The sequence below is a fragment of the Bufo gargarizans genome, chromosome 3 (assembly GCF_014858855.1).
Source record: "Bufo gargarizans isolate SCDJY-AF-19 chromosome 3, ASM1485885v1, whole genome shotgun sequence".
NCBI classification, from domain to species: Eukaryota; Metazoa; Chordata; class Amphibia; order Anura; family Bufonidae; genus Bufo; species Bufo gargarizans.
The window spans coordinates 299493859-299509254 of NC_058082.1; the positions used below are offsets into that span (position 1 = coordinate 299493859).

The window sequence follows — 15396 nt, forward strand, 5'->3', positions numbered from 1 at the left end:
GTTCACAATCACTGATGGAAATCCCTGATCAAACGCTGACTATGTGAAAGTGGCCTAATATGTTGAGGACAGCTATCACAGTATCACTGTGTAGCCACACTCAATGTACACATCCACTATATAAGCACAAACCTAACCAATAATACCACCAAACAGTGACCATATATAGGACAAAAGGATACCAGGTCCATACACCTGCAGCAACCTCCTGAGGAGCCAATGTAGAAGATAGGAGTAGTGTTGGCCCTCATGAAGTGTAGTATCACTGTGAACTTCCTCTGGCTATTACAAGTGATTAACCCTGTTCCTGCCAACCTTTCCTTAAGGATAGAAACGGCCAGGAACAGACAGTAAAATACACAACATAATAAACAATTTGTAGTACCCCTACGTCTGGGGTACTACACACGCAGGCCATACATACAGAGTATCAACACGCTGCAGGCTACACTAGAGAAAATAGCACTGAACAGACACAGTCACAGGCGGTATACATGACAATTTGAGGACTGGTCACCTCCCCAAACATGTAAGTTTGAGCGAGTATTCCCCATAAAATTATAATCCCGGAGCATTTTGTTATGCAGTTCCCCTGTTATTCTGCCTAGAATTGTACAAATTGATATTGGCGTTACCAGTCTGCTTCTCCAACCCAGTAATAAGTATCTTATCATCACTGACATAACCCTTTTGTAGTGTCACATCCTATTGACAAGAGCTATAGTAACATCCAGTTGTCAGTTAGGCCTGGGCTACACGTTCTGTAGCACTACTGATTTATTTTAACTATTGAATGATTACACGTAACCAAAAGCATTGTTGTGTACTGGAGTTAAAACAGTTGCATCACAAAATTGTCCATGGACAATGAATATTTCCAGGATGACTAACAAAAGAACATCACAAAATGGAAATCTACTTAATGGAGTTTGCCAGGAATTAAGAAAATGAAAATACTTAAAGAGGTTGGCCACTTTCTGGTTACTGTTGACCAATGTGCTTGTAAGAGGAATGTATGGCACTTACTAATATACCCTTTGTTGAAATTCTGAGCTATTTTCTATATTTCATAAGATATACCTCCTTGTTTGCCAACTCTTTTGTGCTGTCTGCACAGAGATCCTGTCCATAAAATGGCTGCTAATGGAGAGTCACGTGACCAGGCAAATCACCTCCATGAGATGTCTCCTCCATTCAAATACACTGTACCTGCTATCTGTACTTGCAGGAAATTTCGTGCATGCGCAGTGTGTTTGAATAGAAGAGACATCACATGGAAGTTATTTGCCTGGTCACATGACCCTCCATCAGCAGCAATTTCATGGATAGGACAGATAAAATTTGCCTTACAAGGGGACATGGCTTATGAAATATAGCAAAATGTACAGAATATCAACAAAGTATGTATTAGTAAGTGTCATGTAGTCATCTTATATGCACATTGGTTACAAGTAGCCAGAAAGTGGTCGACCCCTTTAAATATGACTTCATTATAAATACATTCTCAAGCACCTTTGATTAGTTATAATGACTTGTTTTATCTAGGGAGCAATCATTAGGAGAACTATAATGGCAGTTGTCCTGTTCATACACACAAAAACGGACGTTCCTGCAACAGGTGGCAGGAGATTGGTGAGACTGGCAACACGTGGTTTGATCTGACAGGTTTTTCTTGTGGATCAATAGTGTGTTGTTTCTGGTAATGGCCACACCCCTTGCCTCAGGTGTTGCTAATGTGGTCATTTAACCTTCCTTATTTATTGTTGCTTCTCCCACAATGCTGTGCAGTTTATAGCTTCAGTTTCAGTGTGGATTTCTGGTGTGTGGATCTTGGCAGAGTTCCTGGTGCTTCCATTGCTCCTTTGAAGTTAAGTGTTTCCTTTCCTTTTTGTATTTTGTTTGGGTTCGGTGTGTTGCATTTCCCTGTTGTTTGTATTAGGCCTGAAGGAGACTCCTGTTCGTCCTTACTTTTGGAGGAACAGGTAGTCTCGTGCCTGACATTAGTACCAGGGTCCTATAGGGCTAGATAGGACTCTAGGTATTCATTTGTATGAACACACCTACCTCTGGGGTCTGTTCATACTGATAGTCAGTAAGGATTTTGGTTAGGGTTTTGCTAGGAGGTGTCCATCTTCCTTCCCTAGTTTTCAGGCCCGATTCCCTGTTCCCCCCTCCTTCCCTCCTATGCTCGGTGTGGGGTTTCCCTCCCAAACCAAAGAGTGACAACAGGATGATTAGGACAGCGGAATACACCCAAATACAGCTGATAAGATCTTCAGCTGAATCTCGGTGGAAATGTGAGTTCATGGGGAGACATGAAGTACAGATGACGGACAGGACAGACTGTGGTAATGGAGACTGCTGCTCACTGCTCACCCTCACTGTACTTCATTTCTCCTCATGAGCTCCATTCCTACAGAGATTCACCTGAAGATCATATTAAACTATATTCAGGATCATAGTCCCTACCAAGCAGAGCAGAGAGGAGGATGAGGCAGCTCTTAACCTCAGTGTTGTGAAGTAACTTGTCCTGCTGTGTGATTAGGACAGGTTTTGTGTGTACTAATAGTATAGCGGCCATTTTATTCCTCCTAATCATTGCTCCCTAGGCAAAACGAGCCATTATAACTAATGCAAGGTATTTATAATTAAGTAATATTTTAGTATTTTTATTTTCTTAATTTCCAGAGAACCCCTTTAAAGATATTCTTGAACTGTTGTCTCATGGGTAATATAAATACTTAGGACAGAAATTTCATGAGATGTGACAGAGCATCTATAAATCCAGTGACCTACTGTGAAAGTGATGTCTCCTCTGATTCTCTCTTAGCTTTCTACTCCATCCGACCAAAACTACCATGATAGTTTCTCCAGACAACCGTGATTTGCTGCTGAGACATCTTTGGGCCCTAGTTCCCAGGACCTTGGGAGCATTGTGTCTACTGCACACAGCCAATATTGTGTGCATTGCTGGGGTAGGCATCCCCAGAACTTGGAACTGCCAATGGCCAGTTTAGCAGGCACAGGCTGAGTAATCCACATAGTGACCTAAAGGGTGGCCCAAACAGTGACCTAAAGCACAGCCCACGTTTGGCCAGATTGCCAATCTGGGCATGTATTGAATTCTGAGAACAGCTGAGCAAGTGTGCATACTGGAAGTTGTAGTATGCCAGTTGGAATGCTTGAAATTGCTGACCCCTATTTGTAGTGTCTGAAGAAAGTCTCTGATATTAAAAGATAAAATATTAATGCCCATCCACCCAAACAGTATTCAAATGTAATAAGTATCATGTAGAAATTATAAATGTTACTACTAAACACTGTTTTCATTCATTCTTGGAACATAGAACAATTTGGAAAGGACTGGACCACGGTCCAGCTGAGGATATTTTCTCCAATCTCACAGGAGAGGCATTGATTGCTGGAGGAAAAATTGGCTAGTATATTCCTGTAATATGTGAGAAGGAAAATGAGGGAAAAACAGTAGACATCGTTATAAATACAAGAATTCAAATTTTCTTCCAATGTGATGCCTTTTATAAAGCACAGTTACATGTATAAAGAAATGTGACACTTCTCAGCACCAGGAGATAATTAGTATGTTATATAATAACTGCATAATTGTTCATTTGGTTCCTTTTTGGCTGGTTAATAGTTTGCAGATTCAACCCACATACTGCGTTCACATCTAAAGTGCCTGACATGTGAATAGAATTCTTGTCACTATCAAGTTTTTATCATGAAAATTTAATTTGGCTGCAACTGTAGTTATAGGAAACCATGCGCTAATTCAGGACTCGACTTAACCCCTTCAAGACCAAGACCTTTTTCGTTTTTGCATTTTCGTTTTTTCCTCCCCACTTTGCAAGAGCCATAACTTTTTTAATGTTCCGTTCACATAGCCATATAGGGTCTTATTTTTTGCAGGACAAGTTGTATTTTTTAATGGCACCATTTAATTTATGATATATTGTACTGGAAAACGGGAAAAAAATTCTTTGTGGGGGTGAAATTGGAAAAAAAAATTCTCCAAGGTGTTTTGGGTTTTGACATTACTGCTAAAAATGACATGACTTCCTTATTCTACAAGTCAATTCGATAGCAAACTTGTATAGTTTTTATTTCGTTTTACTATTTTTAAAATAATCAAACATTTCTTTGTGTCACCATTTTCTGACAGCCATAACTTTTTAATTTTTTATTTAATTTATTTATTTTTGCAGAACGAACTGTAGTTTTTATTGGTACCATTTTTTGTGTACGTATGACTTTTTGATCACTGTTATTCAATTTTCTGGGGGGAACAAAGTGGCTAAATGGCGAAAAGTGTATTTATTTATTTTTTCATTACAGAGTACAACATACATAAAAAATATTTTTATACTGTAATAGTTCAGACATTTTTTGGACATGGTGAAATCTAATATATTTATTTATTTTTATTGTTTATTTTTATATGTAAAATTTGGAAAGGGGGTTATTTAAACTTTTAACCCCCTTAGGGAGCTAGAACCTGGGATCTTTTGATCCCTTGTCCTATTCTCCCTAATAGAGAGAATTTGCCACTCTATCTACTGACCTATGCCTCATGCATAACTCAGCAGACAGATTACTGTGACAGCCTTGAGAAGCCTCAGCGGGCCCCAGACTGTCATGGAAACCAATCGGAGCCCCATGATTTCACTGCGGGGGCTCTGATTATAAGGCAGAGGAAGCCATATTCCTCTGCCTAACCTCACAGATGTAATGATCGCAGTTGATTTTGGCATCTAAGGGGTTAAATGACGAGGTTTGTGATTGCCGTTCCCAGCCGGGTGTCTGCTGTATTATTTAACCGATATCTGAAGCAGCAGGCCACTCCATACATACATGTACCTGATAATGAGTTAAGGGGCCAAAGGGGATAAAAAACGTTTATTGTGACTAGGAGACAATAGACTGATGGCCGGGTTAAAACTCATAGCATCATAGGTTTGTCCAGAAAATGCAACACTATTTTCCAGATTAAAATGCTCGTGGGAAACTGGCCAGAGAACATATCATGAAGGTTGTATTTGTGTGTAAGTCTCAGCTAGGATTCCACCAATTGAAAAAATAAGTGGGTCCTATTCTCCTTTATCAACATGTACAGTATATTCACTCATCAGCCTTAAAGGGGTTGTCCCATCTGGACAATACGTACCCGATAGGTGGAGGTCCCAGCTTTGGTACCAGATACAATCTCAAGAACCATTGGGCACTGAAGTGAATGTGGAGTAGGCCACTTATAAGGCAATTTTTGGATTTCCAATAGCAGTGACTGGAGAAAGCTGCATGTACAGCCTGCCCTACATTCACGGCATCAAAATGGAATCTAAACCATACAGACTATTTATGGAATATCCTCTATAAATGACAAAAATGTCCAGATGGTGCAACCCCTTTAAAGGGAACCTGTCATGTTGAACATGGTGCCTGAGCTGCAGTCAGCATGTGATAGAGCAGGGGAAGCTGGGCAGATTGATGTATAGTTTTATGGGGAAAAGATTCAGTAAAATTTGTAATTCATACATTTAAATTCCTGCTCATTCCGGGCTTTGAAGTGAAGGAGTAGGTCCTATCAGTGATAGACAGCCTCCCCTCTATGACTGTGTATACAGAGAGAGCTGTCAATCACTGATAGGACCGCCTCCTTGACCTCAAATTCCAGAATGAGCAGGAGTTTGAATGCATGAATTACAGGTTTTACTTAATTATTTCCTATAAAAATATATATCGGTCTGCTCAGCTCCTCCTGCTCTATAACATGCTGCCTTTAGCTTACATTGCATTTTCATGGTGACATGTTCCCTTTAACATTAAAACTAGTAGCTGTAAACACAACCTGCGATTCACATTTGTGTCATAGCTAGCATTGCTCTTATTAGCAATTCCTGCTACAGTAGCTCTTCTGTAGTATAGGATCAGACAGGCCAGTCTTTGTCCCCCACATGGAGCAGTCAGCCTTGACACTGCTTTCATTTTACCAGTTGTCCTTCCCTGCACCACTTCTGGTAGGTACTAACCAGTGCATACCAGGGAATAGTCCACAAGATCTACTGTTTTGGAGATAATCTGGCCACGTTTAGCCGCAATTTGGCCTTTGTCAGGGTCACTTAGATCCTCACATTGATCCATTTTAGCTATTTTTAATGCATCAATTTCAAGAACTGAAAGTTCACTTGCTTTCTAATATAACCCAATAATTAGCAGGTGCCATTGTCACATGATATTCAATGTTATTCCCTTCACCTGGTTTTCTGATATTTTTATATTGATGGCCTATCCGCAGGAAATTAATCTGAGTTATGAAATTATGCATATTGTGTTTCTAAGGGTACTTTCTAGCGTTTTTCTTTTCCGGCACTGCATGCGCAGACCGTTAAAAATGTGAAAAAAATATATAACTGATCCGTTTCTCCGGATGAAATACGGAGAGACGGATCCATTCTTGCAATGCATTTGTAAGACGGATCCGGATCCGTCTACAAATGCTTTCCGTTTGCATGCAAATTGCCGGATCCGGCAGGCAGTTTCGGTTACGGAACTGTTTGCCGGATCACTCTGCCGCAAGTGTGAAAGTAGTCTATCTTCAATAGCATACCTGCAATATGTTTTTTTCTACACTGTATTTATGTACCGCTTTAACGGTTTCTTGTATGTACCCATTTGTTTGTAGTTGCTGTAAGTGATGTTGCATGTGTATGTAAAATAAAATTCTGTGGTGTGTGGGGATTCGCTCTGGTAGGCAGGTTAGCGGATGCAGTATAGAGGCAAAGGACCAGGTTGTAAATCACTCTTCTGTGTTTATTCACACTTATAACATAACACACTAGTCACTTTTCAGGCTTGCTGCTTGTTCACACACAGAAAAACGAAATAAAGTTCACCTGGTATCCTGGGTGTCAGTTCACACCCGGCTCAGCCGCAGAAAGTCCACTTGCAGGCTTTAAGGCAGCCTGCTCACCTGACACACGGTCTTCAGACCTCAGCACAGAGATCTCCAGAGCTCCACTATCAGAGGGAGGTAACCCACACCACCTGACAGTGCTGGCGGTTTTTATAAGCCTGCCAAGACCCGGCCTGGAATGTGGGGAGTAGTCACCCACCCAGCACTTTGACTACTCCCAGTAAGAGCCGCCCCAGATCAGCTATTTACAGCCATACTAAATAGCAAAGTGTCAATCAGCATTAACTGGCGTTGACACATGAAAATACTGGCTCTTCCTTCACAGAGGCCAGGAACCTCGGTGACACATACCTACCATCAATGATGACCCCCTGTACCTTCCTATAGGTGTCACAAGGATATTTCAGTATGTTTGCTAATGAACCTAGAATAACTAAAATCAGGGATCAGCATACTCAGGAGCTCATGAATATCATGAATCATGGGCATGCGCTGGAGCTGTTCAGTACAACATTTTATCAAAATGGGTGGGTCAATTAAATAAAGTTAGGACACCATAAAACTGAAGACAAATTCCCTTTAAAGGGGTTGTGCCTAGTGTTGGGTGCATATATTCGAATTGTGAATTTTAACAGCGAATATCGCCACTTCGAGAATTCGTGAATATTTAGAATATAGTGCTATATATTCGTATTCTCGAATATTGTAGTTTTTTTTTTTCATCAGTAACCTTCCTGCTTCTAGCTTGTGGGCCAATGAGAAGGCTGCAATGTCTTTGTCTGAGCTTAGCAACATCCCTAGCAACCAATAGGAAAGTTGACTACCCCTTACTATATAAGAAACCGCCATTTTCTGTAGTTTTATGGAGTTCTGAGAGAGACAGCAGTGTCATTGCTGTGCTCTGTGCTTTACTGTTTAATTACATTAGATAGTTAGTAAGTTAGTTAGATTATATATATATTACAGATAGTTAGTGGGAGATAGTCAGTGTAGGTTCGATCGTGATATAGTGTAGCTGATAGTTTCCAGTGCAGGGTGTTAGGTAGTGTGAGAATACTTGCATTATTCAGTAATATGTAGTCAGACCTGCTAAAATGATGCACGTATTGCGCAAAAATATGAGCATCATTAATTGCTGATTTGCGCAATCGCGAATATATTGGAGCACTCTATCTGCATATAAAGCTATTGTAATGTTCTGCTGTGCCAACCATTTTCTTCAGTCTCAGGAAACTTCTAGCAGCTTGAAAAATGTAGCTACAGTGACCCACATCTGTATTGCGTGTGCAATACGCACATATTACATTGCCGATTTTAGCAATCAAGAAAATAATCGCAAATTCTCAAATTTGCAAATATATGGTGAATATTTGCCCAAATTTTCGTGAAATATAGCAAATTTGAATATTACCCTAGCCCCTCATCACTAGTTGTGCCAAGTTTAGAAGTTATCCCTTATCTACAGGATAGGGGATAAGAAACTTATAACTGGGCGTCCAACTTCTGGAACCCCCACCGATTCAGAGAACAGGGGTCCAGTTCCCCAGATCTGATGGAGAGGCAAGTCGAGCATGAGTCTTTCTGCTCAATTCATTCTCTATGCTGAATGCTGTACTCAGCTAACTCTGGCAGTCCCATAGAGAATGAATGGAGTGGCTGGGCACATGCTCAACTCGCCACTCCATCAGATTGGTGGAATAGGACCCTAGTTCTCAGGATTTGTGGATGTCCCAGTGGTGGTTACCCCACTGATCTGTTAGTTACCCCTTTATTGTTAGGGGATAACTTCTAAACTTGGCACAACCCCTTTAAGTTCTCAGTGTGTCATCTAATACAGGAAAGTCATATAACAAAAACTGTGTGTGACATGAACCAAATAATCAGTAAAATTTACCATTCAGTGTGACCCTTGTTCCTGGCTTTCTTTGCATAGAAGATCCATCTGTGGTTGATACGATGTGACTGAGCAGAACATAGTTCTGCAGTAAGCCTGCTTCATGATGGCTTTCATTTGTGAGAGTTGCTCGGCAAATATATTGACCCAAGGAGTGACAGCATTGCAAATGTAATTTTCTTCAAACTTCTCTGGAAGTGATGTCTAACAGGACCGTGTGTTTTCTTTGGATGTTTCAAGTGATATGCACAGCTCACAAAATCTGTTGCATTTCAATATCATCATTATATTAATCTATTCAAAAACTGACAGGTCCATGTCTTTCATATTAAGCTTGTCTGGACACAAAAGAAATAAAAACATTGGACCATATCTCTGAAAATCTTGGAATCTCTTTGGAAATGCTGACTCTAGCCTTTTTCATGTACAGTTAGATATGTTGACTGAATGACAAATGCAAAAGCTCTCTTAAGTGCTTGAAATAGTGGAGTGCCTCCTGTCTGTGTCCTTCACACAAACTTTAAGTTTGGACATGAATCCTTTCCACATTTCAAACAGCCTCATGACATGGCCTTCCAGCAAATATATGGCTTAAATAAATATACATGTCACTGCTCTTCTGAATCAATCTAAGCGGCTAGATTATTTGGAATCACTATATTGGGGACCAGTGTATCAAGGGCCAGTATATATAGGAATTTCCCTCATGAACCAGACACTTACTAACAGTGGTGGGAGAGGACTGCCATTACTCTTCACTGTTAGTAAGCATATGGTTGGGGGGGGCCCGTATACTGGTCCCTCAGACAATGGTCCCCATATACTTGTCCCCTATACATTGATCTCCCATACAACAGTTCCCATATACTGATCCTCCATACATTGGTTCCCATATTCTGATCCTCATACACTGATCTTCATACACTCGTCCCACATAAGTAGAAAAAAGCTGCAGCGCTTACCTGGTCACATGCGAGGAGACACAGAATTGCTTGACCTGAACGCAGCCACGTTGAAACTTGAAAATTAAAAATGGATTCCAGCTCCTCATAAAATCTAATATTTATTGTCTTCGGATTGAAAACCAGACATCATCAAGGTAGACAGAAAAAATAATTCACAGTGACGTGTTTCGGGCTCCTTAATTACTGCCCTTCATCATAACATATCATGATGAAGGGCAGTAATTAAGGAGCCCGAAACGCGTCACTGTGAATTATTTTTTCTGTCTACCTTCATGATGTCTGTTTTTTAATCCAAAGCCAATAAATATTACCTTTTATGAGGAGCTGGAATCCATTTTTTCTTTTGGACTCGTCCCACATAGTAACCATCCCCACCATCTCCTCCAGCAATCACATTTAGCCTCACCATCCTCCTTCCAACTCTCCCCCACAAGTCCATTACATACTTTTTAAGATTGTGGCAGTGCTGAGGGAGACTTGCAGGAACCAAACAAAGAGACAAGCAGGGCTGAAGCAGGCAGCAGCAGCTACAAAGGCAGCGCTGAGTGGAATGGCATAGTGCCATAGAAGACAGTCCCACTCTCCTTTCCAGCTCCTCTTTGGTGGGCAGACATGCCTAGCGTGTGGCACATCTGTCTACTAGGTGAAGGCAGTGGTGGTGGCGGGCTGGGCGTAAATGTTGACAAGACTATAAAGCCATGGTGGCATTGGCAAAGATGATTGCAGTGCAGCAGCGGTGTAGGGTCGCAGTCAGCATGCCAGTAAAATATGGCCCGCGTGCCACCTCTGGAACACATGCCATAGGAAGGGTCTACAGCACAACAATAGCCACATGATCTTACATCCTTTGAGACCCAATAAACATACAGTATATCAAGTATACTGGTTAATTTCTATATTATATATTGCATTTATTTGTAATCAGTTTTTCCTTCCTTCTCTTTTCTCCCTTTCTCCTAGATGGGAGTGGGGTTATATTATTTCACTTTCTCCGTTTTTTTTTATGTATTAGATTGATTGTGTAATACAGATTTTAAAAAGAAAAAATATCTAGAAAGTATTTATAATCAGTGAAAGCCATTTTTAGGAAAAGGCTGCTAGAAGTGATGATTCTGTGATTCCATAGTCCGATATCCATCATAGTTCAGGGCTTTACATGAAATATAACTCTCTAGTTGTAAATGATATCCACTATATAGATTACATTTATCAGTATCGAAATTGCATCCATAAATCATCGGAGAGGAGCTTACAAAATAGAAATTGTAATTCTCTGTAATAGTCTGAGAGCAGGAAATCTGTGTTTAATATTGTCGAAGAAGCCCCATTTATGCGACTTGGTTCAATAGATCATATTTTCCATTGTCAATCTCTGCCAAAAATACAGAAGAAGAGATCGGAATTGACAACAGACGGGAGAGTGTTATAAAACCAGAGGAAAGGAGTAGTGCTTCTTAGCAAGTAGACAGCATCCAAGAAAGGAGAAGAATGGACATTTTGTTCCTTGTGTGTGGGCACAAATCATTCCTAAATAGAGATGAAGTATAACAAAGGAATGAAAAATATTTTATATCGTGAGCTTCCTCAAAAAACATAGTGAATGAAATGCTATCATCCCACACAGACTACTACTCCATCCACAGACTGCTTTTCATCAGCTATACCAAGGATCAGCAACCTTTGGTAGTCCAGCTGTTGTGAAACTACAATTCCCAGCATGCTCCATTCATTTCTATATGAGAGTAAAGCAAGAATGCATGTTGGGAGTTGTAGTTTTACAACAGCTGGAGTGCTGGAGGTTGCCTACTCCTGTGTTATGCCATGCGCCATGTTAGCTGGGTCCATCGGAAATATATTTTAATATCTTCTCTTTTCATTTGTAGGGGAAGAAGATTTCATCAGGGATGCATGTAGACCTACCTCCAGAGGTGAGTATTACAATTCCAAATGCAGAATTCAGGCAATACAATCATAAAGACCTTTGTAAAGAGAGTTACAGCAATCAGCAAACAGTTATCATTATGTATTGTTCATGTTTTGGCCGTTAGTTCCAGTAAGGTAATGGTTGCCAAATGGTTGGCAGTAGCAGGGCTAACCACCCTGTTCCTCCCCTCTTGGTAGGACTAGGCTGGTCCCACTTTCTGCCAGGAGGGCGAGTTCCTGTCCAGAAACAGTGAGGAGAGAAAACAACTAAAATGATCCTCAATCAAATACTTGAGAGAAACAGCAGACAGACAGCAGAGTTAACAACTCAACACCTCCATCAAAGACACTGCTGGAAGGTGAGGGACTACACCTAAGACACCTATCACCCAAATTACCATATAGTGTATATCTACACCCAAAAGGGTTAAATTGCAGCCATCCAACCTGCCTCCATATTCCTTACTGGTTCCAGAAATTGCACTTGGAGCCCGTTGCTATTGAATGTACCAAAAGTTATATGCTGCACTTAGGAAAATAAACTGTTACACGTTCACTTCTGGCCTCAATCTTAAAAACTGCATTTCCACCACACCAATCCTCCAGGGCTCAGTACACTAGTAATTCATTCATAACATGCAGCAGGAATAATAAAGGAATGACACATCACAGAGTCATGAGAAAATAGATGCTCCAAAACTGTTATTACAAGGAGGATACAAGTACATGTAGTTACTGAAACAAACAATGTCAGGGCAGGTTCTTTCAAGGAGTATTCTGGTTTCCGGAAATAAATGTTTTTCTTCCACAATGTTCCAATACATTTTCCAATATGTTTATCTCTCGCATCAATGGCACGTGGTGCCCCACAATTTTCAAGTCATTTTTGCAATGCTGCAAACTCGTGACACACTTTCACCACAGTAGCATGTGAACAGTTCATAAACTATATAGTTATATATTGCCACCCTGTGTAATACCGCCTGCATTCTAGCACTATTAGACCTATTGCCATGCAGCTGTAGGGTCTTAGGGACAGTGAGTCTAAATGGGAACAGTAAGTGATGACAATCTCTGTACAGTGAATATATTGAAAATATTGGTGTTATATAGACTAAACTAAAACTTATTTCATAAACTTACCTGTCCAAGCTGCAGTGGCAAGATCCTCGGCACAGTCACGCCGGGAGAGACGTGCTGCTAAGCCAGGCACCCTAGTGATGCAACTGCATCCTTACTAACAAGATGCAATGCTCCGTTTCTCCCTGCAGCGGGTGTGTGACACGGGGGGGGGGGGGGGGGAATCAGTGGGCTGATTGCTCAGCCGCTCTATTCCTGTGTGCTAGAATTTCTGACTAATGGAGCACCTATCAAGTGCTGATCCAGGGACTCAGTGCTCTGTTTAAACTTCTTCCTGGCCATACACCAGTGCCAGTGATAGTCCTATTTAAGCTCACTAGGTAGGTTCCTGGTTCTTGTTCCTGTGCTGATTTGAATTCCTCGTATTTTTGACCTCAGCTCGTTCTTTGACCACATCCTGTCTCTCGTGATTTGTACACTGCATTCCGTCTGGTTCTGACCTCGGTTCGTCTTTTCACCACTCTCTGTCTCATTTTGTACTGTGTTATCCTCATGGTTCTGACCCAGTTACGTACGACTCTGTCTGTGTGTTGTTTGTCTTCTTTGTGTTTGTCTGTCTCTGCACCTTAGTAGAATAGGGACTATTGACCAGTTACGGTCTTGCTACCTAGGGCTTGCACTGCAAGTAGGTAGGGAAAGTGGGCCGGGTTCTAGGTTAGGGATCACAGTCCATGTCTGTCCCTACCCACAGGCGTTACAGCTTATGCATCTTATAATGAGATTTAAAAGAGTGTTATTTTTTCCGTTGCAAGAAAAAGGAAAGAATAGGTTAAAAATCGAATCATGAATCACTAAACCAACAACTACCCCCCATTCTGATGCTGTCCGTTTCCATGCTGCTCTTTACTTTCTGTTCCCAGCTTGACACACAGGAAAAAACTGGAAATGCCCTTTCAGCTAATCTGGCTGAGGCAGGTCACCACTGAGAATTAAAGGGGTTGTGCAGTGTTACAGTATTGATGACCTATTCTCAGTTTAGGTCATCAATATCAGATCGGAGGGAGTACGACTTCTGGCACCCCCGCCGATCAGCTGTTTGAAGAGGTAGCGGCACTTGTACCAGCACTGCAACTTCTTTACTGTTTAACTGAATGCTGGCTAGATAATAGCAGCGGTGCAGTTCTGTTCGCTTGAAAGGGGCACGCAGTTGAAGTTACACTGCATTATCGCTACAATTTAGACAGCATGCAGTTAAACAGCAAGGAGGATGTGGCGGTCACACAAGCGCAGCAGCCTCTTCAAACAGCTGATCGGCAGGAGGTGTCTGATACTGATAACCTATCCTGAGGTTAGGCCATCAATATGCTAGCATTGTACCACCCTCACCAGTTGTCATCCAACTGTAGCAGCAGAGCCATCAATAACGGACAGATGCAGTCTTTCCCTTGTGTGGTCTGCTCTATGTGCAGTACAGAACATTTTCTTTTTGAAGCCGTCACCATTTTATCTTGTTTCTCTTTACAAAGACACAATGCAGCAGAACACATGTCATGACATCAAACATTATTACCGAAAGCATCACCTTTGGAACAAAAAGATAAATTGTGAAGTCCAAAAAGTAATTATAAATACAATAGTTTATTCACGCGGAAACCAACTCTGGCACAAATAGCCATTGGCACAATTCCATTGTTTCTCTAATTTCTGATGATTACTGTTTCAGTAAACTCTATATTCTTGATTACATTTGGACACTGCAATCTGTTTAGATTAGACTTCGTTCACATCACCGTTCAGCTTTTCCATTCTCGGGGCAAGAAAACGGAAAGGACGAATTCGGCACATAACTGAGCCGAACGGAGCCCACGGGCCCCATAGACTATAATGGGGTCTGTTAGGTTTCCGCTCAGAAGAAGATTTTGGAGCGGAGACAAAAGTTGTGCATGCAGGAGCGGAAATGCTGAACGGTGATGTGAACGAAGCCTTACTTTTAGTTACAATTCTGCACATTTTAATAAAGAGCATTTTGAGGCAGAAGAATAGCTTGGATGAATCTTTTATATTTGCAGTCATATATATTGACATGTTAAGCATATTCCACCATGGATAGAAAGAATCCTAGATGTGTGAACATGCCCTAACACTAATGAGATGCTCATGTGGCGGGTTATGCCCCCAGAATTTTGGCAGGGCTCAGTGATGTCTGCGATAAAGTTCTGCAGTTTGTGCAACCGCCGGTTTAAAGCCAAGACCATGGCAAGAAGTAACATGTCCCTCCTTGGCACAGTGCTTGAAGCCGTAACTGGTGTACATTCACAATTTAGTTCCACTCAATACACGTACGCTGAGAGCAGGTACTTGGCATCCAAAGTGAGCAACCGCAGCAGAAACCATGGTTGTTTATGCCATGTTATAATCCACAGTGTGAACATACACTTAGCATTTTTGGATCACACAAGGACCCTATTTGTGAAGGAACCAATAATCTGTCTAGGGGAATCAGGGATGGGACAATGAGTATGAATGATAGGGAGCCACAATGTAATAATTGTTTTTTTAAAGTAGTGTTTTGTTTAAATTTTTTTACCAATCAGTGTTTCACCATA

At 41.1% G+C, this 15396-nt stretch overlaps 1 protein-coding gene across 7 annotated transcripts in view; it reads left to right on the forward strand.

The window, feature by feature from the left end:
- Window positions 1-15396, forward strand: part of COL16A1 (collagen type XVI alpha 1 chain) — a 226071-nt gene that overhangs the window by 87756 nt on the left and 122919 nt on the right. For all 7 annotated transcript variants that reach the window (XM_044286553.1, XM_044286551.1, XM_044286554.1 and 4 more), the window contains exon 9: window positions 11671-11715. In XM_044286553.1, the coding sequence (XP_044142488.1) occupies window positions 11671-11715 (45 nt within the window). The remainder of the gene's footprint in view (window positions 1-11670; window positions 11716-15396) is intronic.